We start from the raw sequence: 16,458 nt of genomic DNA, 5'->3' as shown, positions 1-16,458 counted from the left end.
GCCCAATGTGAAGCCTTCATGAACTTGAAATCTGCCTTATGTAATGCTCCTGTACTGGCTATGCCAGACTTTTCTAAATGCTTCATCCTTCAGACTGACGCCTCTTCCTCAGGCATATCCGGAGTTCTTCTACAGGAATTTCAAGAAGGGCATCGTCCTATTTCTTATGCTTCCCGTGCCCTGAATCCTGCTGAGCGCAATTATTCCATTTATGACCTGGAAGCCCTCGCTGTTGTCTTCTCCTTAGAACGCTTCAGAATGTACCTGGAACATCTCCCTTTCGATCTGGAAACTGACAATCAGGCGTTGAGTTGGGTACTGGCCAAGCCGCAAAGGACCGGTCGTCTAGCACGATGGGCAGTGCGCATCTCAACCTTCCAATTTGAAGCCCGCCACATTTGTGGCATGGAAAACGTTGTGGCTGATGGCCTCAGTAGAATGTTCCATCCAGACAGCTCTGACCCTCAATCCGAGCCAGTAGACTCATCTCCCGAACAAGTATCAGCTTTTGTCAATGTTGTTCTCACTGACTCTCCCTTCCTTTTCAAGGATATTGCCAAACATCAAGAGGATGATCCTGAGTTAAAAGCCATTGTCGACAGGATTAAATCCGGTGAGCATGTTAAGCCCTATTTTCTTAAGAATGGTGTCTTGTGTTGTCCTGCTCGTGGTCGCAGAGACCCCAAAATTGTAGTCCCAAATAACCTGGTCCCGGCTCTCTTCAAATACTTTCATGAATCCCCAGTGGGCGGTCATCTGGGCGTTTTCAAAACAAGAGAAAAAATCCGTAACCACTTTATTTGGAAATCCATGGATAATGAGATCCGTACCCTTGTCAAGTCCTGTAAGATTTGCAACATCAGTAAACCTGCCCCGAATACTCGTCTAGGTCTCTTGTCTTCTGAGCAAGCTTCTCGCCCCATGGAAAGACTGTTCATAGACTATATTGGTCCTTTCCCGAGATCTCGGAATGGTCATCGTTTCATACTCGTGTGTGTTGATGCCTTTTCGCGCTTTACGTGGCTGTTCCCCACTCGGATGGCTAACGCCAACACCACCATCTCGTGCTTGAAACAGATATTCGCCTCGTTTGGACCCTGTCAATTCTTGGTAAGTGATAATGCAAGAGCCTTTACTTCTGCCCAGTTCCGGAATTTCTGCTTTGATCTATCCATTGCTCACGTAACCACTACCCCATATTATCCGAAGCCCAATTATGCTGAGAGAGTGAATCGTAACCTGCGATCTGCCCTAATCGCTTATCACTCCTCAGACCACTCCAAGTGGGATTCTTCATTGAATTGGTTGTCATTTGCATTTAACACTGCTGTCCATGAAAGCCACAAGCAAACCTCTGCTTCCTTGATGTTGGCTTTTACTCCAAATTCTCCTCTATCTAACCTGTGGTCAATTATTGATCTTCTGCCCGACGATGCCAGCCCAGAAAAGATCCGAGCTAATTGGCACCGTGCACGAAAGAACTTGAAGGTTTATTACGCTAAGGTCCAGCGTAATTACAACCACGGGCGAAGACCGCACGATCTCTCTGTGGGTGACCAGGTATTTATTAGAACACATCCCGTCAGTAGTGCTGCGGACCATGTTATCAGTAAGTTGGCCTCCAGATTTCGAGGTCCCTGCACCATCTTAAAGTTCCTTACCCTGGTGACATTATTGGTGAGCGATCCCGAAAGGAAAAGGATCAGCAGAGTACATCTCTCCCAGATCAAGGTACCTTAAGTCTGGTAGGGAAGGGTAAATACCATTGTTGGTGACCTTGTAGATTTAGTTGTATGTTATTTGTAAGAATTTAGTTATAAAATAAGTTTATTGTAAGGTTATTTATAAGGTTTCAGTTATAAGATAATAATAAGTTTTATTGTAAGTTAGTTGTAAGTAATTGTATAAGTGAATACTTTAGGCATCCTCTAGTGTAATCGATTTAGTATTATAAGTTAGATAAGTTTTAGTTTAGGGTCACTACTTGGAATTTTCTTCCTTTTACGGTCAGGTTTAGGGCACCCTCCTGTAGTTTCTTTTCACCCCCACCATAATCTTGTCACGTGAATTGTAGATAGCAGTGCTTACCCCGGGGCTAGTGCCCTAATATCCCTGTGTGCGAGGGAGAATCCTTCCTGCATATTCATTAAGCCACCCATGGGGTGACTACGCGATCTTGAGCCCAGCAGCATACTTTTACCCCAAAGTATTCCCCTGTCTGCTGCGGTATGTGCGTTACAGTGGCTGCAGTGACCAGTTTCTTCGGACAGCAACCTGAAGTGCCAAATTGGGAGGCACACTGTGTGCCTTGGGCGTCAACATCCAGCACCACTATCCTGCGGGGAACATCCTATTGGTGGCAGGTGGACTGGACGGTGTCTCACCCCGGCTTATTTGGTGCAAGAGATCACTGAACTGCATCTCACTTAGGTGTCGGGTTTGGACTGACATTGAATGGAGGCTGACGGCAAACGGCCGTGTCGGCAGCCGCATCATCAGCAAGAACCTGTGGCCTAGCTGTGCTGTGACTGTTGTGGGAAAGTAGTGCAAAGTGTTAGCAACAAGTGAGAAGTTTTGGTATTTCTAACATTCGAAGAAAGTATGGTGTACATGATTTGGTAGACAGACTACAAATTGTCTAATGATATGTGAAAGAAGGCATTTTGAAGTGCAATGTGACAATCCATGTGGATTTTGTGATATTTATTCAAGAGGTGGATCTATATTATTTTTGAAAATTATGTGACAGTTTGTGTTGTTGGTTATGACAAAATTAATTTCAAGAAATTACGTGTGTTAAAGTAATGTACCTTTACTATCGGTACTGTGTGAAAACGTTCTATCGCTTGCTCCCCAGTGAGGTTATATTATTGGTCGAGCTGGGCTCGACTTTCGGGGGGAGGAAGATGTTACAAGTGAACTATGTAGCATGAGTGGAATATAATTTTTTTAAGACTTTATTGGCGAAGTACTATATAATGTTTTATTTATCATGACCTAACCTGTACTGTTATTTGTAGAGCATAAGATAATTTAATGACCTAACCTGTACTGTATAATGTTGTAACATAGGCATTTGTAAATAGTAGAATTCTGTCTATAGTTCCTGGAAAGATCCAGAAAGTTACATAACTTTTGTACAGGGTGTGTTACTTTGTTGGTATGTGTTCTAGAAAGTGTGTTCTGTCTATTCTGGAAAAATACGACTTTCGCGATCATGCGTATTCTAGAATGTTAGTCAAAGTTCTCGATCGAAAGTAAGGTTGTGATTGGTGAGTCTAGGTAGCGATAGGGAACACGTGCACGCTGATTGGTTGCCTCCAAGGCCAGTAATTCCTATATATAGTGAGCGAGGCAGTGTTCGAATGTATTCTGTATGCTGAATTCTGTCGGTCTCGGTTTATCTGTCTGCGAACAGCCTATCTGGTTGACGTCCCCCGGCTTCGGGGATGGCACTTTGCTCGGGTAAGCACTCTTGAATTCCGTGCCTGGTAAAATTTCCGTAATGTTCCGATTTGCTTTTCATACAGGAGTCTGCCCTAACCTCGCCTAGATTCACCAAATTAGTTACTTATGACGCCTTAGTTTTTCAGCTGGACTTACCTGTTCGTTTCCGAGGCATTCCCGTTTTGTTTCACTAAAATATGTATATTGTAGTTTAATAGTATTTCCCTTCGGGTTTGCCTCTGATAGTTCTGTATCACTTTAGGTACGCTAGATTTTGGATAACCTGTAAATTGCATTGTACTACTGCATTGGTAACTAGATGTACAGTTGATTTGTAATTTGAATTTACACTGCTACGAATAACCTAAGTATATCACTGAACTTATAGCTCATAACTTGGAATGTATTTGTAGAATTATCTTGTAAATAATATTTTTAAAAAACTAAGGATCACGGTGATTCATTTCGGAATCCGCTATCTAAGCCATGTCCATGCCTTTGGTAGGTTCCCAGCCCTTCCATCTTCCCGTTTTGTCGTTCACTAGTTGGCCCTACTGATAGTTACGTACTTGTTTTGTTGGAGATCCGCATAATGCTAGCTACTGTTTTTCCGAGTGTGTAGTGTTTTCTTATATTGTGTATTGTACTCTTACCTTCCCCTTTTAACTGTGTTTGTCCCTTGTTTGGTGTTACCACTGTAGTAGAGGTAACATTAATAAGTAAGAGTTGAGGGTGAACATCATGAACCTCTTCTTCCCCATAACGTCATACTTTCCCACGGACCTAAATAGGGCTCCTTCACATTGCACAATCCTTTCTGTAGTTGTCGTTGTTAAGCCTGTAAGTTATGATTACCTTGCGTATGTTTCGATTTTGCGTGTTTGGTAATTTAACCGTCTTATTTCCAAAGTTTAGATGTGAAACACTGTTACATTGATACTCTTCTATTTTCTCTATTTATTTTATTACTATTATTAAGTGTTCACACTCATTTTCCTAATTCATATTATTATTATTATTATTATTATGGTGTATGCGCTCCCCAGGTGCTACAGAATACATGGCGAATGAATGAAGAAACTTAATTTACACCATGTAACAATGTACCGGTAGTGTGTGTGTGCAGTACACAGAAAACAAAAATAGCAGTATTTCCTGCTTGTATGTGGCATACACTGCCCTATGTTTAAGCACAGAAGCTTCATATCAGTGTAAAAATATTTGTATGATGTAGGATTCAAACTATCAATATTACGGTCCATTAACTGGTAGGCTAGTGTTTAACCACACTGTCTGTGCCACAGCTGTGAGTTAGACTTGTATTAAAAATGTCTTTGTGTATGTTATTCCACCAATTCACTGTTTTGTATACCCTCCACGTCACTGTATGGTAGTTTTAAGAGTTTATTTCAGGTTTTGCTATATCCTTTTACTTGTCACGAAATCTTAATATAGTTACACAGTAGACTGATGTACATAAATGATTGGAAGGGTGTCATATATTTTGAACAGTATATAGTCACATGGAGGGAATGATAATAGTGTTCAGAATCATTTGCATGATGTGCTTACAGCGCATTAGTTAGCATATGGGGTGCTAGCGGATAAATATCAAACCCATGACAATTTCACATGTTTGTTGGACTGCAGAACAAAATATTGATAGGGGCAGCTGATTCCCCTGGTATAAACAATGATTATTTCTGACTTTCAATACAGAGAACACAGAAGAATAAAAGGACATCAATGATTGACGTTGCGGCAGATGGACTGAACTTCAAGAAAGAAACTCCTGTGTTAAATTAAATCTAAACTGGCACACCACATTAATAATAATGCTGTCAACAGAATTGTAATTAATTTTTGGGTACAATAGTTGCAATAATAACAACAGAGGTATGGAAAAAGGCATAGTTGGAGCAATAGCTCAATATTTGTAAAAATAATGAAGTAACAACAATGAAACAATGTGCTACATCTTATCTAAATGTGCAACTGATCATAGGTTAAAGACCACATAAAAGTAAGTAGGTAACAACCTGGGCACATTAGGTAGTTTCATATTGCTGTTCCCTGATGTAGAATCTTTCACTGGCTGCAGATATGTTTTAGCTGATCCTATTACTGCATCACAAGACTGGTCCACTTTGTCCAGATATCCCAGAATGTCTCTGTAAAACATATATATAGTTTTCAAGAAAAATAAGTATACAAAAATAAATAATTCAATCCATGTTATATAAAACAATAAAATTTGACAAATGTAATGGTAGAATTTCTTACTTCAAGTGAAATATAAACTGCTGGTCATTAAAATCACAACATTAGTAAGTACATATCCAGTCAACTCAATATGTACACAATACACTGACTAGGGAGGAGGACAATGACAATCAAGAGTGCTGTAGAGCTGTGCGTTATGTCTCAAGTACCCCCAGAAAGAAAATAAGAGGTGACGACAGAGAACTCTTGTCATGTAGCACATCAAAATCCAGTCGTCGTCGTCGTCGTCGTCGTTGTCTTGGACTATGGTATGGGATCTACAATCTGCTCACATACCCTGCAGTTAAATGCTGGAAAGATGTTGAGTGACCCCTTTTGAAAATACTGGTACTGCATTGTATCAGTTGTGTGCAGTTCTTATTCTGTTCAGCTTCATCCAGTCCTTCCTCTTTAAGTCAAATCCAGGAAGCACTGTTGTTGGATCTTGGATGTAATTTTGTTTTATGGGTGCAGCCTTTTATATTTGGCACCATTCTTCCTTCTGATGAAATTATAATTTGTATGACTGCACCAGATAGGTTCCGGGATTCGAGTTGATTCCTGGAAGGATCATTTAAAATGTCATGGGTTAAGGGGTCCTGTGGAGAATTAGGTCTGGATACTTTTTTCCATTTCTTTAGAGTTGCTTCCTGCCATTGTGATGGAGGAGTATTGCTGATGGCAGTGGCACAGGCAGAGCAGGAGAGAGGCTATCCCGGCAGAAGCCTCCTCTATTCTTACAGAAATACTAGCTGATGTACCCGTGCTTCGCTACGGGATTCTCAGAAAGACTGACTTGGTGGTTTTCCTAACTGAATTCAACATAGGTCATTACAAAAACGTCAGTAGGAATGTAGCGATTGAAAGGAATGTTATCATATAAAAAGCTCGTTCAAATGAAAAAAAACCCCCACACTTTCTCACCTTCAACGAACAGTACTACGGTGCCGATCTAAGAGTCCAAAGTTCCATTGCTGGAATAACCACCAGGTCGCAGACTGCCGTGAACACTCCTTTGTCATTATTCCGTTAAATATGCACACTACTCATTCCAATCAGTGGCTCAGAGTAGGGATTGTATAGCTCGAATATTATGATGAACCAGTGTGTTACGTACCAGATATATCAGAAAATGTATGAACCAGAGGAATGGCATGCTAAAGAAGAAAGTTATCTTACACCCCAGCTACTTCCCACCAATACACAGGCAGGCTGTTACAGCCGGTACGACCAGGCGAGTTGGCCGTGTGGTTAGGGGCGCGCAGCTGTGAGCTTGCATCCGGGAGATAGTGGATTCGAACCCACTGCCGGCAGCCCTGAAGACGGTATTCGGGAGATAGTGCTTCGAGCCCCACTGTCGGCAGCCCTGACGATGGTTTTCCGTGGTTTCCAATTTTCACACCGGGCAAATGCCGGGACTGTACCTTAATTAAAGCCACGGCCGCTTCCTTCCACTTCCTACACCTATCCTATCCTATCCCGTCGTCGCCATAAGACATATCTGTGTCGGTGCGACGTTAAGCAAAGAAAAAAAAAGAGATGTTATTCCGTGGTTTCCCATTTTCAGACCAGTCACACCAGGCTGTACCTTAAAGCCAAGGCCGCTTCCTTCACACCACTATTCATTTCCTATCCCATCGTAGCCATCAGACCTACCTGTGTCGTTGCGACGTCAAGCAAATTTTTAAAAAACCTCGGTGCGCTGCAGTAATCCTATCTATAGGGGATGAGAGGAAACAGAAGTCAAAAAGCACATCACAACAAACAATGGTCAATGTAATGTTATTGTTGATAAAGTTTATGAGCTTTCTATATTGCAGGCCTTCACATTAGTTTTCTTTCGACTCTGTGATATTAGGGTGTCTTACAAAATTATATATATCGTAGACTGTAGTTCTTTATTCTCAGACTTTACATACTGATTTTCACTAAATTCTGTTTACCCATTTTCTCGTGACTCGGCGCTGATTTGGACTTAGTAACAAAAATCCAAATTCATGAATATCTCCGATTATATGCGGTACGTAACAATGTATAAGACATAAGTGATCGGAAATTTAATAACTTCTTACATAACTACTACTAACTTACGACATAACTAAAGTTATGTTAGTTATGTAGTATCAATACGACCACTAATAACATAAATAACTTATTTGAGAATTACATTTCAGACCTTCCCCATAACTACCATTTCACTCAGTGTGAATAAAATCATTTCTAGCCTAGATTGCAGTGGTTCATCACCCGACATTACATACCGATTTTCATTAAATTCTCTTCAGCCGTTTTATCGTGATGCGTGTACATATATACACACATACATACAGACAGAAATTACGGAAAAGTAAGAAATGCATTTCGTTGTTACTGTGGACATGACCGATACAGAAATACCATTCTTTTCCAATTCTGAGTAATGTACAGACAAAACTCTTATTTTATATATATACAGATTTATCGATACGACCACTAATAACATAAATAACATATTTGAGAATTACATTTCAGGCCTTCCCCTAAACTTCCATTTCACTCAGCGTGAATAAAATAATTTATAGCCAAGCTTGTAGTGGTTCATCACCTGACATTACATACCGATTTTCATTAAATTCTCTTCAGCCGTTTTCTATTGATGCATGTATAATCATACATACATACATACATACATACATACATACATACATACAGACAGAAATTACGGAAAAGTAAAAAAATGCATTTTCTTGTTACTGTGAACATGACCGATACAGAAATACCATTCATTTCAAATTCTGAGCAATGTACAGGCAAAACACTTATTTTATATATAGATTACATTTCAGTCCTTCCCTAAACTACCATATCATTCAGTGTGAATAACACTATTGATAGCCTATATTATAGCGACCTATTCTCCGACTTTGGATACCAATTTTCGTGAAGATACAACCACTAATAAAATAAATATTTGACAATTAAATTTTAGGCCTTCCCCTAAATTACCATTTTTCTCAGCCTGTATAGCCTATATTGTAGCGACTTATTTTCCATCTTTGTCTAGCGATTTTCATTAAGACACGACCACTAATAACATAAATATTTGAGAATTAAATTTCAGGCCTTCCCCTAAACTACCATTCACTCAGCGTGATTAAAATAATTTATAGCCTAGATTGTAGCAGTTCATCAACCGACTTTACAGTCCGATTTTCATTAAATTCTCTTCAGCCGTTTTCTCGTGATGCGTGTACATACATACAGACAGACAGAGAGACAGACAGACAGACAGACAGACAGACAGACAGACAGACATTACGGAAAAGTAAAAAATGCATTTTCTTGTTACTGTGGACTTGACCGATACAGAAATACCATTGTTTTCAAATTCTGAGCAATGTACAGACAAAACTCTTATTTTATATATATAGATATTCAAATTTTAATAAGATTTAAAGCATGAAGGAACATTCCATCTCTGGTGTTTCTACCAACAATGACTTAACTGAAGAGTCTATTAACAATCCCTGCAGCTATCTTATCTGAAAATGAACTTACCAAAATTAAATCCATATGACAAGTGGGATACTGTATAAACATAGATTACTTTTGTCCTACACCCGATCAGCAAATTTATTCCTTTTCTGTCAACTGCAATGGGGGTATTATTAATTAAATGCAGCATCCTAAACCAAAGGAATTGGTTTCCACCCACTTATTGTATGTCTAACCCTTGTACCGTTATCGTATGGGGTCAGGCATAAAGTGAGATGAATGTTTGTAGCGAGTTTTTACGGCTGAATGCCATTACTGACGTCATCACATCGGAGGAGTTAATGAGATGAAATGAATGATGTGATATGTGATAGTAGGATGGGAGAGGGTAAAACCTGGTGCTGGCACATAGCCTACTCCTGTCAAATAGCACCGAGAGGTCTGTTCAAGGTTTTAAATCTCCACCCGACGGACGAATCACCATGAACAGTGCCATACGCCCTCACTCCGTATGAGCACTGCGCAGAGGTTTGGAATTTAATCCAGACTTTTGGTAATTTGGCAATTTAGTGCTGGCCAACATTCTGATGGTAACATTTTTTCGGCCAACGGGACTCGAACTGGCTAAGCACAGTGTCAGACTGTATAGATTTCACGTCTTAACACTCATGACCACTAGGTGGTATATGGTCTCCAGCTGCCTCTTAAAAGAGTATTGTAGACATGATATAGGCTTTTGGGCTTATGCCATGTGAAGAAATTAAAATTCAACAGAGAAATTTGCTCTGCGTCATGTGGCATTAAGATAGTATCAATATAAATAATGTGGATCTGACCATATAAATGAGAAGCCATATATGTGAACTACATGTCGGCAGGGCACAGCTAACCTTATATGACAAAATGTATTGAGCGCCTGGCATTTCCATGTTGGCAATACGTGTGTGCATCGGACTGTAAAGCGTATTCTGAGGCCCCCTATCCATGAACAGTGGAACTAGTATTGTGTACTGACTCTGATCTCCAGAGCGCGCAAATATTGCTAGACTTTACCGCTTCACGCGGGCTACCTCATAAAGTGTGTGTCTGCTGTGAGAACTGGTAGCGAGTGGACAGTTTGTAGCCATGGCCAACTTCCAATCTTCTAATATGGAGCATCAGCCAACTGGTGTCGGTTAAAAACATAGTGTAAATCCCTTTTAGGGATTAGTTTATTGTTCGCTTCTAACATTGATATGTAGTTGTAACTGATTTTGTTTTTATTTGTTAATACTCCCCTTTTTAAGTGTTTATAGCACATAGGTTGATTACCAGTAAGTTACCTTGGAATATCTCACTACGATGTAAGTACTCATTTTATAATACTTCTTCTGGTAATGTAATAGTTTTTTATTTGTCATTTATTTTATTTGTGTGCTTCTTGTGGTGGGATTTTCTAGGCCAGTAATCTCTTCTCTGTACGTCGTTTATGTGCCATGTTTGGTAACATTTAAATGATATGATATTGTTTGACTTGTAACCTTAAAATTTGCTTTGACCTTTCTGATTTTCTTTCCCCTGTGATATTTTTATTCTGCTCGTCTGGCGTGTGTTTCTTGGTATTATTTCCTTCAGGCATGTGTTGTTGCTATATCTAATTTATTGCTGGCCGTTTCTATGTAATACTTGCCAGTGTTCGTGTTAAATTTTATTTTCTCCTTCTGTTCTGGTTTAATAGATTTTCATTCAAATATTTCGACTCCATTATGCTCGTGTGCGCTGCATAATACTATTGGTCACAGTTTTTTACTTAATATTATTATTACTAATTAATTTTAGCCTAGTAAAGTTATATATCCCTTTTATATTTATAGCTTACAGTTAATCAGAGCTTCATATTAAATACCAGATTTCTGTCCCTATACACAGAGTGTTAGGGGTATACGTGCAGATATTAAGCTAGTCGGCAAAGAAAAATACATCTCACAATAAGTGCTATGTACTTTTTACCCTGTCCTATAAGTCTGCCCATAACTGAGCCAAATATTTCAGGACCTAATGTGTTTTGAACGGCCGTAGCAGGATACGCCGGCCATGTCATTCTGTCCACGCATAGTGGAAGTACAGTAGCAGAGTATAGGGCTTGTTGAACCTGTTTCTTATCGCAGGCCAACACATGTTGTTGTGCACTTCCCCTACAGGCTTGGCAAGTAGGAGGGGTTGACTCACTTGACAGGCCACTTGCTGCACTCGAAAACCGTTCTAGGGTACTCTGTGTGGAATATATACAGAATCCTTACAGTGACGTCAAAGATCCCTACCAGCACATACATGTGAATCAAGCGTTGTGTAGTTGTGTGTGATTTATAAGACGCCAGTGGCATTACTCAGTGATCCAAGCTGACAAAATGAAAGGAAATAATTAATAAGTAAATGAAAAATGGGCGCAACATTTCTGTGCTGTTATTGCGACAGTCTACGATGAATTTCTGACAATAGACAATGCGAGATGTCTATGCTTATTCATAAACTTTTCAGGTCAATGAAAGGACGGTGGACACTGAAAGAAAAGGCTATAAGTATTCAGTGAAATTGTTATTAATGAGACAAATTTCAAAAATCGTAGCTGCATCCATGCGTGAACATGGGAAAAAGAGTTACTGTGGAATTGCCGCCGGGCATTTGTAATAGAAGGCTTATTCTTCTTTTTCTTAATCTGTTTACCCTCCAGGGTTGGTTTTCCGTCGGACTCAGTGAGGGATTCCACCTCTACCGCCTCAAGGACAGTGTCCTGGAGCGTGAGACATTGGGTCGGGGGGGATACAACTGGGGAGAATGACCAGTACCTTGCCCAGGCGGCCTCACCTGCTATGCTGAACCGTGGCCTTGTGGGGAGCTGGGGAGATTGGAAGGGCTAGACAAGGAAGAGGGAAGGAAGCGGCCATGGCCTTAAGTTAGGTACCATACCGGCATTTGCCTGGAGAAGTAGGAAACTACGGCAATCCACTTTCAGGTTGGCTGAGGTGGGAATCGAACCACCTCTACTCATTAGGCTTAGTGGACCCCGTTCCAGCCATCGTAACACTTTTCAAATTTCGTGGCAGAGCTGAGAATCGAACCCGGGCCTCCGGGGAGTGGCAGCTAATCACACTAACCACTACACCACAGAGGCGGACAGAAGGCTTATTACTGGACAGTAAGTGCCGATAGGTAAAATGTTGACTGTAATGGACCCGTTTAATTAAAACTTCTGTAATAATAATGTTACTACTACTACTACTAATAATAATAATAATAACAATAATAATGTATTTACGTTTCACTAACTAATTTTCACTGTTTTCGGAGACGCTGAAGTGCCAGAATTTTGTACCACAGTATTTTTCAAACGCAAGTAAATCCACAGACACGAGACTGGCGTATTTCAGGAACTTCAAATACCACCGAACTGAGCCGCCTTCGAACCTGCCAAGGTGGGATCAGCAGACCAACGCTCTATCGCCCGAGCTACTCAGACCGGCATTAGAGCTTTTGGTCGTGCGGTTAGGGGCGCGCAGCTGTGAGCTTGCATTCTGGGGATAGTGGGTTCGAACTCCACAGTCGGCAGCAGGGAAGATGGTTTTACGTAGTTTTCCATTTCCACATCAGGGAAATGCTGGGACTGTACCTTTATTAAGGCCTCGAACGCTTCCTTCCCACTTGTATCCCTTTTCTCTCCCATCGTCGCCGTGAGACCTATTTGTGTCGGTGCGACGTAAAACAATTTGTATGTACATGTTTCGGTAATTTCGGAGACATGTCTGCAATTATAATATTCATAATAATTCAGGCTTGTTAAAAGTGCACTATTTTATTTAGCGTTTTCTGACAGATTACGAGCTACGAAGTTTGAGTGGGGCGATTAACTTTTATTTTCATAATAATTAGTAAAAATACACTAACACAGTTATTATAATAATATTGCCAGTGGCTTTACGATGGATGCAAGCTGACAGCCGCGCGCTCCTAATCGCACGGCCAACTCGCCCAGTAATAATAATAATAATAATAATAATAATAATAATAATAATAATAAATGTTTACGTGCCAATCGAGGCGCGCGGTGTCGCAATTTTGCCCACAGGTATTCTTTAATGTGCCTGTAAATCTACCGATCAGAAGTGGACGTATTTGAGCACCTTCAAATACCAGCGGACTGAGCCAGGATCGAACCTGCTAAGTTCATGAAATCAGTGCTTGAACCGTCCGAGCCACTCAGCCTGGCAACGTTAATTTTGATACGTTCAATAGGCACTGCAAAAGAAGCAGTAAGCTAGAATGCTTTAATTTGCCATTAAACATGTTCTTTTCATTTGGAAGCACGAAAGGAAGGTACGTTTAATTTATTTATTTTTATAACATGTCCATTATTGGTGTGAAGCAAAACGTTCGATGTGCTTTGACAATTCAATTCCGATACTACTCATTTGGAAATCCTATCCCATGCATTCTTTCGTTGAGGTAAGAAACTTTATTTACGTACACGTCAACATGGGCTGTTTCTGCATCCGGCGAGATGGGCTCCCAAAAATTCATGATATTGAAATCACACTGTGGGAGAATATTCCACGCAAGAAATTCGACAAAAACACTAGACCTGTCACGTGCCGGTTCGGTTGTCTGCTGTTCCTAGCGACGGGGATGTGGTTGGACTGGTTCCCGCCCCTACATGAAACCGGACTGGAGGTATGAGCTGTCTGTCTGACCTTGACCTGAATAACAGCTGTCAGAGATGAGAATTATCGACCGTACTAGTACGCGAGTTACTTCGTAGTAGTAGCGTCAGTGGTAGTAGTAGTAGTAGTATTTGAATAATGCCAGTGCATGAATACCACGAATACCATGATTTGCTGCTAGTGTATCGTGTGGCAGAACAGAACACGGGTCGCTCTCCATGAACCTATTGGGAAAGGCTTCCCAACAGACAGGTGCCGAACCAAGCAACGATAATTGCTGTACTGCAGCGTATTCGCGATACAGGTTGTGTTACATCGCGCTTTGAAAAACGAGGGCTTAACGGCCACGTGTAATCTAGACGCGGAAGAAGACATCCTGACAATAGTAAACGATGATCCCGGGCGCCGTACGCGTAGTATAACACGAGCCGTTGGTGTACCAACTTAGACCATACGTAGGACATTGCATGAAGAGCGAGTGCATCCTGACCACCTTCAACGGGTGCAGTATCTTTTTACGAGGGCCACGACACAGATAGATCTTACAGCGACGACGGGACGGGAAAGGGCTAAGACCGTGAAGAAGCAACCGTGGCCTTAATTAAGGAAAGCCCCAGCATTTGCCTGGTGTGAACATGGCAAACCACGGAAAACCATCATTAGGGCTGCCGACAGAGGGGTTCGAACCCACTATATCCCACTCATGGGCTGTGGAATATCCCCATTCCAGCACCGGTTATGAATTAATACCCGGATGGCTGTAGTAGGGGGTCGGTTACGTGGACTAATCATCTTTTTATTAATGTTACCTTGCTCCTGTAGATAGAGTACGTTACTGGAGCTTTCAGAGGACGTGTCGCTTCGACTACGCAGAACCACGTGGATTTTCCACAATAAAAAGCAAAGCAAAGTCATCACCATACAGGCCATGAAGGCCCTTGGAGGTAGGTAAGGGTTATTCTGCCCGAAGGCAGGTCCGAACCTCCGCAGAGGTGTTCCTGAGCCGGAGTTTACGTGCGATAGGGTGGCCAGTTCCTTTCCGCTCCTTCATTCCCTTACCCCCCACCAACAGCGCGTGGCAACCCATCCAACACATGGCCACGCCCAATGTTGCTTAACTTCGGAGATCTCACGGGATCCGGTGTTTCAACACGGCTACGGCCGTTGGCTGCCCTTGGAGGGGTGGAAGGTAAAGGCTTCCACCATTCGTAACCGCGGCACGTGATCGAGTAGAGTGGTTAGCTCTACGCTCGGCCGCCTTTGCCCCCAGTAATTAACCTGGTACTCACTTATGGTGTAAGCTGAGAGAACTTCAGGGCCATATGCACCTCCGGAATTGGAAATCTTAAATTTTAAGACTTACTGACGGGGATTCGAACCCACGTCCTGCTGGGTGAAACGAGCACGCCTTTACCGCCTCGGCCAGGCAGCCCCTGGATTTTACACGATGGTGCAGACATTTCCTCAACGGTGAACAGGACGATGTGGAACTATCAATTGGCCAGCCAGATCTCCAGACCTTATTCCAATGGATTTTTATGTCTGGGGAACATGAAACACAAAGTAACCACTTCGGATGACTTCCGTGAACGTATTGTTTAAGCAGCAGAGGATATTCTGAATAACCCTGGTGTCTAGGCTCGAATGCGTCGCAACTGGATTCGAAGAAGTGAAGCCTGCAGGCAAGCCCAGGGTATCACTTTGAACAATTGCTAGGAGTTTTACTTTGGTATGTCAGATGTTACGCCATTTCTGCAACGTAATGGCTTGGGAGTACAGTACAGTATTTTTTTTTTTTTTTTTTTTGCTAGTTGCTTTACGTCGCACCGACACAGATAGGTCTTATGGCGACGATCAGTACAGTATCGATATAGTATTTTGAGTCTCGATAGTTCGATATTCTCATAAATCCGAGCAGGAAAATTGATGTACCGGTAACAAAAATTATAAATCGAGAATTTCAGTGCACGAGTGCCTTCTACGTGCCGAAAGCTGAACACAACACACGGAAGACGTGCTTGTTAAAACGCTAGATATTCACCTTGAACGCATTTCGGCAGTCCTTCAATCCTACCCTGCATGTGGTTTTGGATCTTTACGTGTGTTCGAGCAATTTATACTTTGTTTCTTATTCACTACGAGTTAAAACAGAAGACACTTTGCGTTTTAAGGGCCGATGACCTTAAAACAGCAATCATCATCATCATCATTAACACGTATAAAAATTCAATAAAATGCTTGTTTTATATTCATCACTACTGAAATAGGAAAAAAATCAATCAAATTAGTTATTTCATTCCCACACCTCGTAGAGGGGTGGGTGGGCTGTCAGCTACGTGTGTGGCTCTTGGGTCATGGAGTACGGAAATAGAGTTGTGAGGATGAAATAATTCAAGTTGAACGTATGTCATGTACATACAGTAAATTGAATTGCAGGCCCGGTTTCATCAACACATGTTAGTACTTAACAAGGTGTTAAATCATTTTAACATACGATTTAAGAAAATTTGCGTTTCATCAACAACTGTTAACGTTAACAAATGTTAAACTGCGTATTAAAGTTAACATCAGCAATTTCCCA

General features: G+C 41.3%; 1 protein-coding gene across 1 annotated transcript in view; it reads right to left on the bottom strand.

The window, feature by feature from the left end:
* The window catches only part of LOC136863193 (centrosomal protein of 131 kDa), a 253,612-nt gene that overhangs the window by 70,327 nt on the left and 166,827 nt on the right, over positions 1-16,458 (bottom strand). Inside the window, exon 10 of the mRNA XM_068226334.1 lies at positions 5,487-5,618. Within this exon, the coding sequence (XP_068082435.1) occupies positions 5,487-5,618 (132 nt within the window). The remainder of the gene's footprint in view (positions 1-5,486; positions 5,619-16,458) is intronic.

Source organism: Anabrus simplex, chromosome 2, assembly GCF_040414725.1.
Source record: "Anabrus simplex isolate iqAnaSimp1 chromosome 2, ASM4041472v1, whole genome shotgun sequence".
NCBI classification, from domain to species: domain Eukaryota; kingdom Metazoa; phylum Arthropoda; class Insecta; order Orthoptera; family Tettigoniidae; genus Anabrus; species Anabrus simplex.
Note: the sequence above shows the minus strand (reverse complement) of the source record. Positions and strands in the feature narration are given on the sequence as shown.